The 13,027-nt window shown below is 34.8% G+C and overlaps 1 protein-coding gene across 1 annotated transcript; it reads right to left on the reverse strand.

The window, feature by feature from the left end:
* Positions 1-5,665: 5,665 nt before the first annotated feature.
* Positions 5,666-10,554, reverse strand: LOC133173771 (uncharacterized). The gene is made up of 5 exons (XM_061308802.1): positions 10,511-10,554; positions 10,111-10,235; positions 9,864-10,016; positions 9,742-9,788; positions 5,666-5,750 (listed from the first exon to the last, which is right to left on the reverse strand). The coding sequence occupies exons 1-5, from the start codon at positions 10,552-10,554 to the stop codon at positions 5,703-5,705; spliced, it is 417 nt and encodes a 138-aa protein (XP_061164786.1). The 3' UTR covers positions 5,666-5,702.
* Between the last annotated feature and the right edge of the window lie 2,473 nt (positions 10,555-13,027).

Consider the following 13,027-nt stretch of genomic DNA (forward strand, 5'->3'; position numbering starts at 1 on the left):
TTTCAAGGGGAGATAATTAGGAATTACTGAAAAAATAATGGCATCATTTAAAAATCTTCTTCTCAAGAACCATAGGGCCAGGAAAGATGAAACTCATGTGGAAGCATCCTCAGGTAGTGTATATTCAAGTTTGTTAAAACCATGACCCCCGGGGGTAGGGCGGGGCCACAATGGAGGATCAAAGTTTTACATAGAAATATATAGGAAAAATCTTTAAAAATCTTCTCCTCAAGAACAGCAAAGCCATGATGAATCATATTTATATGGAAGCATCCTCAGGTAGTGTAGATTCAAGTTTGTTCAAATCATGACCCCTGGGGGTAGGGCGGGGCCACAATGGAGGATCAAAGTTTTACATAGAAATATATAGGAAAAATCTTTAAAAATCTTCTCCTCAAGAACAGCAAAGCCATGATGAGTCATATTTATATGGAAGCATCCTCAGGTAGTGTAGATTCAAGTTTGTTAAAACCATGACCCCCGGGGGTAGGGCGGGGCCACAATGGAGGATCAAAGTTTTACATAGAAATATATAGGAAAAATCTTTAAAAATCTTCTCCTCAAGAACAGCAATGCCATGATGAGTCATATTTATATGGAAGCATCCTCAGGTAGTGTAGATTCAAGTTTGTTCAAATCATGACCCCTGGGGGTAGGGCGGGGCCACAATGGAGGATCAAAGTTTTACATAGAAATATATAGGAAAAATCTTTAAAAATCTTCTTCTCAAGAACAGCAAAGCCATGATGAGTCATATTTATGTAGAAGCATCCTCAGGTAGTGTAGATTCAAGTTTGTTAAAACCATAACCCCCGGGGGTAGGGCGGGCCACAATGGAGGATCAAAGTTTTACATAGAAATATATAGGAAAAATCTTTAAAAATCTTCTTCACAAGAACAGCAAAGCCATGATGAGTCATATTCATGTGGAAGCATCCTCAGGTAGTGTAGATTCAAATTTGTTCAAACCATGACCCCCGGGGGTAGGGCGGGGTCACAATGGAGGATCAAAGTTTTACATAGAAATATATAGGAAAAATCTTTAAAAATCTTCTTCTCAAGAACAGTTAAGCCATGATTAATCATATTTATACGGAAGCATCCTCAGGTAGCGTAGATTCAAATTTGTTCAAATCATGACCCCTGGGGGTAGGGCGGGGCCACAATGGAGGATCAAAGTTTTACATAGAAATATATAGGAAAAATCTTTAAAAATCTTCTTCTCAAGAACAGTAAAGCCCTGATGAGTCATATTTACATGGAAGCATCCTCAGGTAGTGTAGATTCAAGTTTGTTAAAACCATGACCCCCGGGGGTAGGGCGGGGCCACAATGGAGGATCAAAGTTCTACATAGAAATATAAAGGAAAATATCTTCCTCTGAAGAACTGCAAACCATGATTAGTCATTTTGATATGGAAGCATCCTCAGGTAGTGTAGATTCAATTTTGTTCAAATGATGACCCGCAGGGGTAGGGTGGGGCCCAATGGGGAATGGAAAGTTTAACATAAGAACATAAAGAAGAAATATTTCTTCTCAAGAACAGAAAAGCTATGTTTAGTCATATTGATATGGAAGCATCCTCAGGTAGTGTAGATTCAAGTTTGTTCAAATGATGACCCCTGGGATAGGGAGGAGCCACAATGGGGGATCAAATTTTTACAAAGGAATATATGGGAATTTTTTTTAAAATCTTCTCAAGTACAACAAAGCCATTTGTTACATTGACATGGAAGCATCATCAGGTAGTTTAAAATTCAAGCCCCCCCCCCCCCCGGTCTTTTCAATACTGAACTGATTTGTGCTTTTGCCTAGCCAATGTGCTCAGGTGAGCGATGTGGCCCATGGGCCTCTTGTTAACAATGTAAATGTTTCGGAACCAGATGACCTCGGACCTGTGGTTGTTCATGTCAGAAAAAAAAAACTTTGATAAAAAGTTTATAGAACAAAAACAATATGTGGATTTTAGCTCACCTGAGCCGAAGGCTCAAGTGAGCTTTTCTGATCACATTTTGTCTGTAGTCCGTCTGTCTGTCCGTCTGTAAACTTTTCACATTTTCGACTTCTTCTCAAGAACCACTGGGCCAATTTCAACCAAACTTGCCACAAAGTATCCTTGGGTAAAGGGGATTCAAGTTTGTTCAAATGAAGGGCCACGCCCTCTTCCAAGGGGAGATAATTAAGAATTCGTGAAAAATTAATGGCATCATTAAAAAATCTTCTTCTCAAGAACAACTGTGCTTGAAAACATGAAACTTAGGTGGAAGCATCCTCAGGTAGTGTAGATTCAAATTTGTTCAAATCATGACCCCCGGGGGTAGGGTGGGGCCGCAATGGGCGATCAAAGTTTTACATAGGAAATATACAGGAAAAATCTTTAAAAATCTTCTTCTCAAGAACAGCAAAGCCATACTTGGTCATATTTACTTGGAAGCATCCTCAGGTAGTGTAGATTCAAGTTTGTTCAAATCATGACCCCCGGGGGTAGGGTGGGGCCACAATGGGCGATCAAAGTTTTACATAGGAAATATACAGGAAAAATCTTTAAAAATCTTCTTCTCAAGAACAGCAAAGCCATACTTGGTCATATTTACTTGGAAGCATCCTCAGGTAGTGTAGATTCAAGTTTGTTCAAATCATGACCCCCGGGGGTAGGGTGGGGCCACAATGGGCGATCAAAGTTTTACATAGGAATATATAGGAAAAATCTTTAAAAATCTTCTTCTCAAGAACAGCAAAGCCATGATTGGTCATATTTACATGGAAGCATCCTCAGGTAGTGTAGATTCAAATTTGTTCAAATCATGACCCCCGGGGGTCGGTTAGGGCCACAATGGGCGATCAAAGTTTTACATAGGAATATATAGGAAAAATCTTTAAAAATCTTCTCCTCAAGAACAGCAAAGCCATGATTGGTCATATTTACATGGAAGCATCCTCTGATAGTGTAGATTCAAATTTATTCAACTCATGACCCCCGGGGGTCGGGTGGGGCCACAATGGGCGATCAAAGTTTTACATAGGAACACATAGTAAAAATTCTAAAAAAATAACAATTTGTTAAGAATAGCAAAGCCATGATTGGTCATATTTATATGGTAGCATCCTCAGATAGTGTACATACAAATTTGTTCGAATCATGACCCCCGGGGGTCGGGTGGGGCCACAATGGGCGATCAAAGTTTTACATTGGAACACATAGTAAAAATCTTTTAAAAAAACTATTTGTTAAGAATAGCAAAGCCATGATTGGTCATATTCATATGGAAGCATTCTTAGATAGTGTACATTCAAGTTTGTTCAAACATGACCCCTGGGGGTCGGGTGGGGCCACAATGGGTGATCAAAGTTTTACATAGGAATACATAGGTTAAATCTTTAAAAATCTTCTACTCAAGAACAGCAAAGCCATGATTGGTCATATTTACATGGAAGCATCCTCAGATAATGTAGATTCAAATTTGTTCAATTCCTGACACCCCCCCCCCCCCAATCACTTTTATATTTAAACTTTTCAACCTTTCAAGATTGAAGTGATTTCTGCTTTTTCCTAGCCATAGTGCTCAGGTGAGCGATGTGGCCCCTGGGCCTCTTGTTGGAGACCAGGTCTTCCAACAATCTATTGGAATTCCCATGGGTACCAATTGCGTCCCGTTATTAGCAGACCTATTTTTGTATTTATATGAAGCAGAATTTGTAAAAAATCTTTTACGTGAAAAGAATAAAAAAAAAAACACTTGCTGTGGCCTTCAACTCGACATTTAGATATATCGACAACGTATCGTCAATTAACAATGGTTATTTCCATTCTTATGTCGACACGCTATATCCCGGTGAGCTCGAAATAAAAGACACCATAGAGTCTGACACATCTGTTTCATATTTGGATATTTTATTAGAAAAAGAAGTTAATGGTAATCTAACAACAAAGCTTTATGATAAACGTGATGACTTTTACTTTTCAATTCCCTTACCTATGCAGCAATATACCCTTATCACCTGCATACGGAGTTTATATCTCTCGGTTGATTCGATACGCAAGAACATGCTCTACGTATGAACAATTTCTAAAACGAGGTAAGTTATTGACAAACAAGTTGACGAAACAAGAATATCAGCAGTTTCGTAAGTTCTATGGTCGAAACAATGACCTTGTCAGCAAATACAATCTATCATTAAGTCAAATGCTGACTGACTATTTTCATACTAATTGTTAGGCCATTATTTACACACTGAATTATGGACGGATTTTTCCGTTATTTCCCGATCATGACAAGGAGAACACAGCGGGTGTGACAGGTCGGCAGGGAATGCTCACTCCTCCATGGCACCTGATCCCACCTCTGATGTCTTAGAGGTCCGTGTTTGCTCTGCTCTTATTTTGTAATGTTTAATGGACTTTTGAGCTCGAATACTGTTCGTTATCTCCACATATTTCATTCAACAACCTGTTTGAATTCTGGTGGGCACAAATTGTACTCTATCATTAGCTGACCTGTTTTTTAAATTAAAAAACTTCTACATGAGAAGAAAACTCTTGATGTTACATTCATTGATATTTAGTTTTATCAACTAACAGTAATCATTTTCATTCGTATATCGACTCGATCTTTCTAAGAGAACTCGAAGACACCACAGAGTCTACCACATATGTTTCATATTTGGATAGTTTTAATAACTATAGATATTATTGGGAAATAACTATATGACAAAGGGGATGACTTCAGCTCATTGTCAGCTTCACGTATTTTTGTAATAATATTCCTATCACCTGCATATGGTGTTTTGTCTTCAAACTTATTCTGTTCGCAAAAGCATGTTTTAGTATGATCATTTTTTAAATCGATGCAGCGTAATAAGTTGATGTTACAAGGCTTTCAATATTCTCGATAACGTCATTATTTCGTAAGTTATTTGGACTTTGTAATGACCTTATTTGCAAAAATGATATGTTTCTTACCAATTGTTTGGTAATTGTTTTTATGCTAATTTTGACAACCGATTTCTCCGCTTCTCTGATCAAAACAATGGGCTAACAGCAGTTGTGACTGTTCAACTGGGATGCCCACTCTTTCCAGGTTCTAAATCTAACCTCTGGTGTTTCCAGGGGTCTGTATTTTTATCTTTCATGATTCGTGATTTGATGGAATTTATGACATCGATCACTGTTACTCTTGTGTAGTACTTTACCATCTAGTGCTTACAATTAAAACGAGAGGACTGCGACGTTTTAATACCCGAGTCACTTTTAAAGATATTATTGCTATCTGTTATTCGCCGTTATCCGTCGTACGGTACTTTCAACTTTTTACATTTTCAATTTCTCCAAAGTAACACGACAATATTAAAACATCCTTGAGTGATAGGAATTCAAATTAAAATAAATAAAGGATCAGACCACTTTTCAAGGTAAGACTCTAAAAAATGAAAATATGTCATTTTAAATCATTTCTTGAAGAATCACCAAGCAGATGAAAACGAAAACATTATATGACTTAGAAAAAACTTCCATTAATTGATGACTCTTGCATAAGGGTCTCTTCTATATCAAGAAATAGCGTACAATCATTAACATAAACGGACTTAATGTTTAGTGCTTACAGTAAAACATAAGATCATTGTTCATATTAAAAACATAAAATAATAACAATAAAACACAGGTAGATAATTTCAAAATATATAAATTTAATAATTTACACTCATTAACGTCCAGCATGGCCATGGTTCGGGTGGATGAGGTGTTGGACAATCTGACAGAAAGTAAAATCTTAAGATTAATTAAATTGACATGCTTTCAGAATTTTTGACAAGGTATGACAAGGTAAGCTATTTTGTGCCTAAATATTCCCTAATAATATAATTAAATATTAATCAATATTAATCAAAATATAATCATTTAAACCAAAGGTTCATGAAAGAAATCTTTTCGAATCAAAGAGTTTAGCTCAACTTAGCTAAAGAGACCATTAACCTTTTCTTACCCAAGTTCATATGCCTGTCGCTATGTCTGTCTGACTGTTTGTTTGTATATAAGGGAACCCCGAACTTTCAATTAGCGATAGAATTTTATAAACATTACGAATTCTGTCGAAGATTATGCCAGCTGATTGGTTAAATATGAAGAGAAGCCCTTGACACTTCTCAGAATGGATAAAAAGTAAAAGGCGGACGTTAAAATCTCGTCTAAAACGACTGAGGGGCAATCTGGGAACCCATCTATTCTTCTGTATTCATAATTCAGAAGTGCCTAAAGAATGGTCAATATGTATTGGTCCCAGCAGACAAAGCAGATAACAACACAGTCCGTCTTGTTAGGTCCATTATTATAATTGCATTTTAAAGGAACTCGGATTTAATTCTTCAAGTGGTAATCCAACTTATACCCATTCTTTCCTTTCTAAGGAGGAAATTCTTCAAAATCATACGTCATTTTTAAATATTTTCAAAATTCCGAACAATCAAATTGATTTTGAATTACCATACCTAAATTGAATTTAAAAAAAAAACTTCAGATAAATCCTTACAAACAAAGATACATAGATGGAACTAGCGAATGTTCTACCGAGCCTCTTTCTTTACTCCTTACGTAAATACTAACAGCAATGAAACAGAAACTTCAGCAGTGAAACAAGATAATCAAGAAGTGGTGTTAATCAAATATGGATACTAAAATCTACAAAGAATTTTAGAAAATTTGAAATCAAAAAAATTTACCAAAATAAATAGCATCTAAACGCATCACTTTTCAACACTTTCTATAACTATTCCCCATGATTATTTGAAGACCTGGGTTTTTTACATCATAGATAACTGCATTTTAATAAGAATAGACTTCGCAAATTTTCTATCTTGTCATTGGTCTTCTACAAACATACTTTGTTAAAAAAAACATTATGATCCTACACACAAATACTCTGAAATTGATATTAAAAAGAAGCTTGAATTCATCATTGTCAATATCTACGTAATCTTTGAAGACCAGGTTTTGCAATAGCTTGGAATTCCCATGAGTTCTGATTGTGTCCCATTATTAGCAGGCCTGTTTTTGCTCTGGCATTTGATCAAAATTCAGCTATGAAACACGGAGATAACGTACATATATCGACATATTTGTTTTCCAAATAGCAATATTTATTTTCATACTGAATTGACCACGGATTTCTTCGTTTACCCTAGCATGACAAGGGCACTAGGCGGGTGTGACTGGTCGATAGGGAATGCCTACTCCATCACTGATGCAATCTATTATATTTTCAGAGGTTCGTGTTTGCTCTGCTTTGAGTGGTTGTTTCAGTGGACTTTTAAGCATGATTACTCTTTGTTTTCTTCATATTTCATGTTAACATTTTCTCCAGTTCCACTGAGTTTATTTCAATCAACCTTGGCAAATGAACACCATTGGGTGATTCAAGTTTGAACAAATGAAAGACAAAGACTTTTTTTCAAACGGGAAATTTGAGATATGATTAAAATAGGCAAGTCATCGAAGAATCTTCATCTCAAGATTCACGTAGCCAAAGTAAGATCTATACGAGAACTACAGAACAGCATCTATTCATTTCAATATATCATCACTCCCGTTTGGTGCGGAATCAAATTTTCCCCGACCATTGCCAAAATAAAAAAAAGTTAAAAAATTAAAATGAGGAAGAGAGCCTCAGCTTGGATACAAGTTTTCAAGGAAAATATAAAAAGACAAAATTTAAAATAATTCTAAAGAAAAATAAAATAATTCGTCAACTTGACTTCAAGTCTCGGTATACCGTAAAAAAATATTTAAAATAGTGGACTTGTACATGTAAATGAGGACTACAGTAAAGGGTCTCATTTTTATGCCCCGCCATGAATATGGCCGGGGCATATAGTGTTTGTCATGTCCGTCTTCCGTCCTTCCGTCCTTCCGTCCTTCTGTCCTTCCGTCTGTCCTTCCGTCACACTTTGCGTTTAGCTCTGTTCAAAGCTCAGTTTCAAAGAAACTATCCAAGATATTTTTATCAAACTTCAGATGCTGATAGATATTGATGAGAGCTATGCAACTGCATCAACATTTTTTGACCTTGACCTTTCTTTTGACCTTGACCTCACTTTTCTTAAATTAGTGTTTAGCTCAGTTTTAAAGATACCATTCAAGATAGTGTAATCAAACTTCATATGTTGATACATACTGATGTAAACTATTCAACTGCATCAACATTTTTTGACCTTGACCTTTCTTTTGACCTTGACCTCACTTTTCTTAAATTAGTGTTTAGCTCAGTTTTAAAGATACCATTCAAGATAGTGTAATCAAACTTCATATGTTGATACATACTGATGTAAGCCATTCAACTGCATCAACATTTTTTTACCTTGACCTTTCTTTTGACCTTAACCTCTGAATTAGTGTTTAGCTCAGTTTAATGAAACCATTCAAGATATTTTTAACAAACTTCATATGCTGATACATACTGATGAGAGCTATTCAACTGCAGCAATATTTTTTACCTTGACCTTTCCTTTGACCTTGACCTCACTTTTCTTAAATAAGTGTTTAGCTCAGTTTTAAAGATACCATTCGAGATAGTGTTATCAAACTTCATATGCTGATACATACTAACGAGAGCTATTCAACTGCATCAACATTTTTTGACCTTGACCTTTCCTTTGACCTTGACCTCACTTCTTAAATTAGTGTCAAACTTCATATGCTGATACATACTGATGAGAGCTATTCAACTGCATCAATATTTTTTACCTTGACCTTTCCTTTGACCTTGACCTCACTTTTTTAAAATAAGTGTTTAGCTCAGTTTTTAAAGATACCATTCAAGATAGTGTTATCAAACTTCATATGCTGATACATACTGATGAGAGCTATTCAACTGCATCAACATTTTTTGACCTTGACCTTTCCTTTGACCTTGACCTCACTTTTCTTAAATTAGTGTCAAACTTCATATGCTGATACCGACTGATGAAAGCTATTCAACTGCATCAATATTTTTTTACCTTGACCTTTCCTTTGACCTTGACCTCACTTTTCTTTAATTATTGTTTAGCTCAGTTTTAAAGAAACCATTCCTAATATTTTTATCAAACTTCATATGCTAATACATACTGATGTAACATTTTCAACTGCATCAACAATTTTTGACCTTGACCTTTCCTTTGACCTTGACCTCACTTTTCTTAAATTAGTGTCAAACTTCATATGCTGATACATACTGATGTAAGCTATTCAACTGCATCAATATTTTTTCACCTTGACCTTTCCTTTGACCTTGACCTCACTTTTCTCAATTTGTGTTAAAATGTTGTGTTACTAATATACCCTCGGCGGGGCATTCATGTCCTATGGACATATTTCTAGTTCTGATTTGTAACTCTGTGAGCGTATTGGTCCATGGGCCTTGTGTTTTGATTTCAGTTTAATCTCTATTCAATAAGAAAGATCAATCGATATGTGCAATATCAGGAATTTTTTAATAGTTGTGACAATTCAACAACTGGAATAAGGGTATCGAAAAAGCACTTATTCAAAAACTGCAGTAGACCTTAAGTGTAGAAATCACGGTGAAGATTTTAATCATGACTGATAGGAAACTCCAGTAAACAGATAGGATTTTCTAAGTTCGATAATTTTATTCAATGTTCAATTGAATCCTTGAACTATCTCTGTTAAATTGAATAAAAGAACTAAACAGCGCAGATGTTTAACGAAATGATTATATATATCCATCACAATTTTTCTAATATACTTACATTTGTATAATAATGGTCGAAATCATGCCTAGTCACCTGGTTGTCCCCTGCAAAAAATAATGATTCATAACAGTTATCAATTAATTCATATATGCGATTTATAAAAGATTTAGATTTCTTACCATTGTGGTCCATAGCATGGAAGTTTGTATCCACGAATTCTACTTTATCAAGCATGCCGTCTTTGTTTGTATCGAAGTGGTTAAAAATTTCCTGTCGAATAGGATTGTCTGGGGCATGATGCTGAAACTCGGTGAAAGTCAGGTTTCCGTCCCCTACCATAGAGTAAAATTGCATTGAAATCTACAAATCCTTACAACAGTGACTGTTTTCTGATACAACAGTTTTCTGATTTAAAATGTGAGATACCGTCAAGATCCCTGTTATCAAACACGCTTGTGAGTTCTGCCAACTCTAGGAGACCGTCTTTTGGGTTGACATCAAGACGTACAAATGCCTGGTCCACCAAAAGGGCAACGTCATGATGGTGTTGTCTAAAGTATTCAAAATATTCAACAATGGATTGTACATATTTGTTCAATGTGAAAGGTATTTGTAGATTGGATAGATACACTATTAAACCTGTGGAATACATGTATAAATTAACGTCTTAGTTTTATTTTAGCGTGTATATATTCCATGCCGTTTTTCTTTTATTTGAGACGGTTCTCTTTGTTTTTTGTTTAATTTCCTTGTAAGAAACTACATGTTTTCATAGAAAATGTCAATACTTAAAGACACAATAAAAATAAGAAAAAAGAAAACTTACGCAGATATATACGAAAGGATGAAAGCAAGGATGAGGTACTTCATTGTCTAAAGTAAACATCAAATAGACATACACTGTAAAAAATCAAATTATCAAGATTCCTCACATACAACTTTCGACATATTTTTTTCCCTACCTTAGACCTACCTTTTCGATTTGTGTCGCGAGGTAAACAGGGGAACTTTTCTCTCAGTGTGAATACTTTTATACATGGAATCCCAAACGTTTCAGATAAGATATTGTGGCAAAAGATAAGGAGACAATGTCTCAATCCAAGTTTTTATATGCAGCATGGCATATATCGCAAATAAGGCACAATGTTTCTTAATTGCTTTTTTCGGTTAAGGTTTTCTCCCAATTTTGAAAACAGCGACCTCTCAAAACATTTTATTTTTAATTATGTCCACTATTAACAAATAAAAGTGTCGTAGCCTGTCTTATATTAATTAATTGGGTGAGGAACATTGCACACGTGTTAGCGTCAAGAGAACGAAAGTTTTAAAGTTATTAATGCTAAATTTGACTACAGAAAATTCCAACTACTTGATCAATAAAAACGGGCTCACAACGGGTGTAATCGGTCGACAGGGGATGTTTACTCCTCCTAGGCCCCTAATCCTATCTCTAGAATTTCCAGAGGTCCTGATTACTGATTTTTATTGTTAAGGGTTTTTTTTATCTTCTTTTATCTTCTGTTTATTATCCTCACCTTTCTCACATAACGTAAGAAACGTTTCAAAAATGTTCTTGTAATCAGTTTAATTAATTATATAAAAATCATTTTTATTTATCAATGACTCTTCTATGACTTTGACGTATGTGAGACGTTTTAATACGGGTATGAAAATGAGAAGTGTGTAAACGCTGCAACCTTTTAATTTTAAAGTAACAATTTTATTACACAGGGTGTACTATACACGTGTGTAATTTCATGAAATTAGGCTGTGTAAGTTGTATCACACAAAATAAGGAAAGACCCGCTGTTGTTTTGTTTTAAATAAAAAAGATTCAAACCTTGTTCAAAATGAGCTAAGGAAAAAATTAAATAGTTGCAGGGGAGCCCTTTGTTGGATTTTATTAGTTTTACTTTTATTGGACCAGCAAACTTAATTAAAATCGTTTATTAGTTGTGTGAAGATATACATGAAAATTTATAATTGTATAATAAACAGGATCATCGTGCACATGTTAAAGATAACCTTTCTGATCTGAACAAACCTTGACCTTACATTACACCTTACACTGGGCTATAACTAAATATTTAAGGTGTTCTTATTGTTTCAGAGGAGAGGAGTATATTATGTTGATTTATTATAACTTTGGTTTATTATTTTGGGCATATTATTGTTTTAGTTAGGGTCAAGTGTTTATAAGCAAGTAGAATACTACAAATACATCGACATAGTGCAGGCTTCATGATCAGATAAGTGGTTCTAGGAGATGTCAGGATATAGAACACACAAAATAAACTGATGGCGGTCTAGCAAAAATGTTCTGCTTCTTTCTAACATACCGATGTAATTGGAGACACTATGATAAAATGTGTTTGCATCAAATGCTTAATATAAAAAAGCATTTTCTACCTTTATTCTCTAAATTTTATCTTTAAAGACAATAATTGTTTCATGTAATGTATATCACTGTCATCGATACACTTGTAATCCCTTTAAGTACTTTTCAGGTAACTAATTATAAATGTAATATCTTTACATTGTTGTACCATTCGCTTGATAGTACACTGTATGCGGTACATTCTACATGTCCTTATACAATATTACGATTATTTTGAGTACTTCTGCACTAGACGTCATGGATAGAATAAATATAAAACTTTTAATTTTATTACACAAGCTTTTACCTAAACGACATTTTGAATTGATTTTATCAGTTACAATCAAAACATTTAATGATAGACATTGGAATGGGTGGGTACCATTGGATTGAAATTCTAGTTTAAAATTCAGCTACGAATCATGGTGTTATGATTGATCCAAAAGACAAATATTTCAATTTCGGAATAATTTGAAATGTATATAAATCAAAATTTCTGTCCAGTGTTTTTAAATAAATAAAAAAGGGACAAACATTTAATTCCTGTTTGGTATGTGCATACGTGTGTTGGGGGGGGGGGTACGATCTTGGAAATAAAAAAGAAAGCTTATTTTTTTAGTTTGGACAACCACTCCCTGTTTTTAATTGTCAAACATTTTTCAGTGAAAACAAAACTAAAGAATATAGCTCTATAAATATATTTTGTCATGTGACGGCATGATCTGACTCGCCAATTTTTGACCCCCTGCCCTTCCCTCCCCTTCTAGAATCAAATGGCCGTCCCCTGAAAAAATAATCTCTGTCTTCTATTACTTTTACGTGTCCTTAAAACTATGGGCTAAAAAACTCATATAAATTTAAAATAAATAAACATGTATTTGGGAATTGAAATATTTGTCTTTTGGATCATACATTCAAACTTTGCGTTTGAAAACAGCTCAGGTGGATTGAAATTGAATTTCAAAC

Source organism: Saccostrea echinata, unplaced genomic scaffold (genome assembly GCF_033153115.1).
Source record: "Saccostrea echinata isolate AGI-Se365-2 ecotype Australia unplaced genomic scaffold, CSIRO_AGI_Sech_v1 ptg000056l, whole genome shotgun sequence".
Classification (NCBI taxonomy): domain Eukaryota; kingdom Metazoa; phylum Mollusca; class Bivalvia; order Ostreida; family Ostreidae; genus Saccostrea; species Saccostrea echinata.

What these genes read in the sequence shown, in the direction of transcription:
- LOC133173771 (XM_061308802.1), bottom strand. Translation starts at nt 10,554, where the DNA reads ATGAAGTACCTCATCCTTGCTTTCATCCTTTCGTATATATCTGC. An exon ending in CCATGCTATGGACCACAATG is followed by an intron (nt 9,789 to 9,863) that starts GTAAGAAATCTA and finishes TATTTTTTGCAG; the next exon opens with GGGACAACCAGGTGACTAGG. An exon ending in TCGACCATTATTATACAAAT is followed by an intron (nt 5,751 to 9,741) that starts GTAAGTATATTA and finishes ACTTTCTGTCAG; the next exon opens with ATTGTCCAACACCTCATCCA.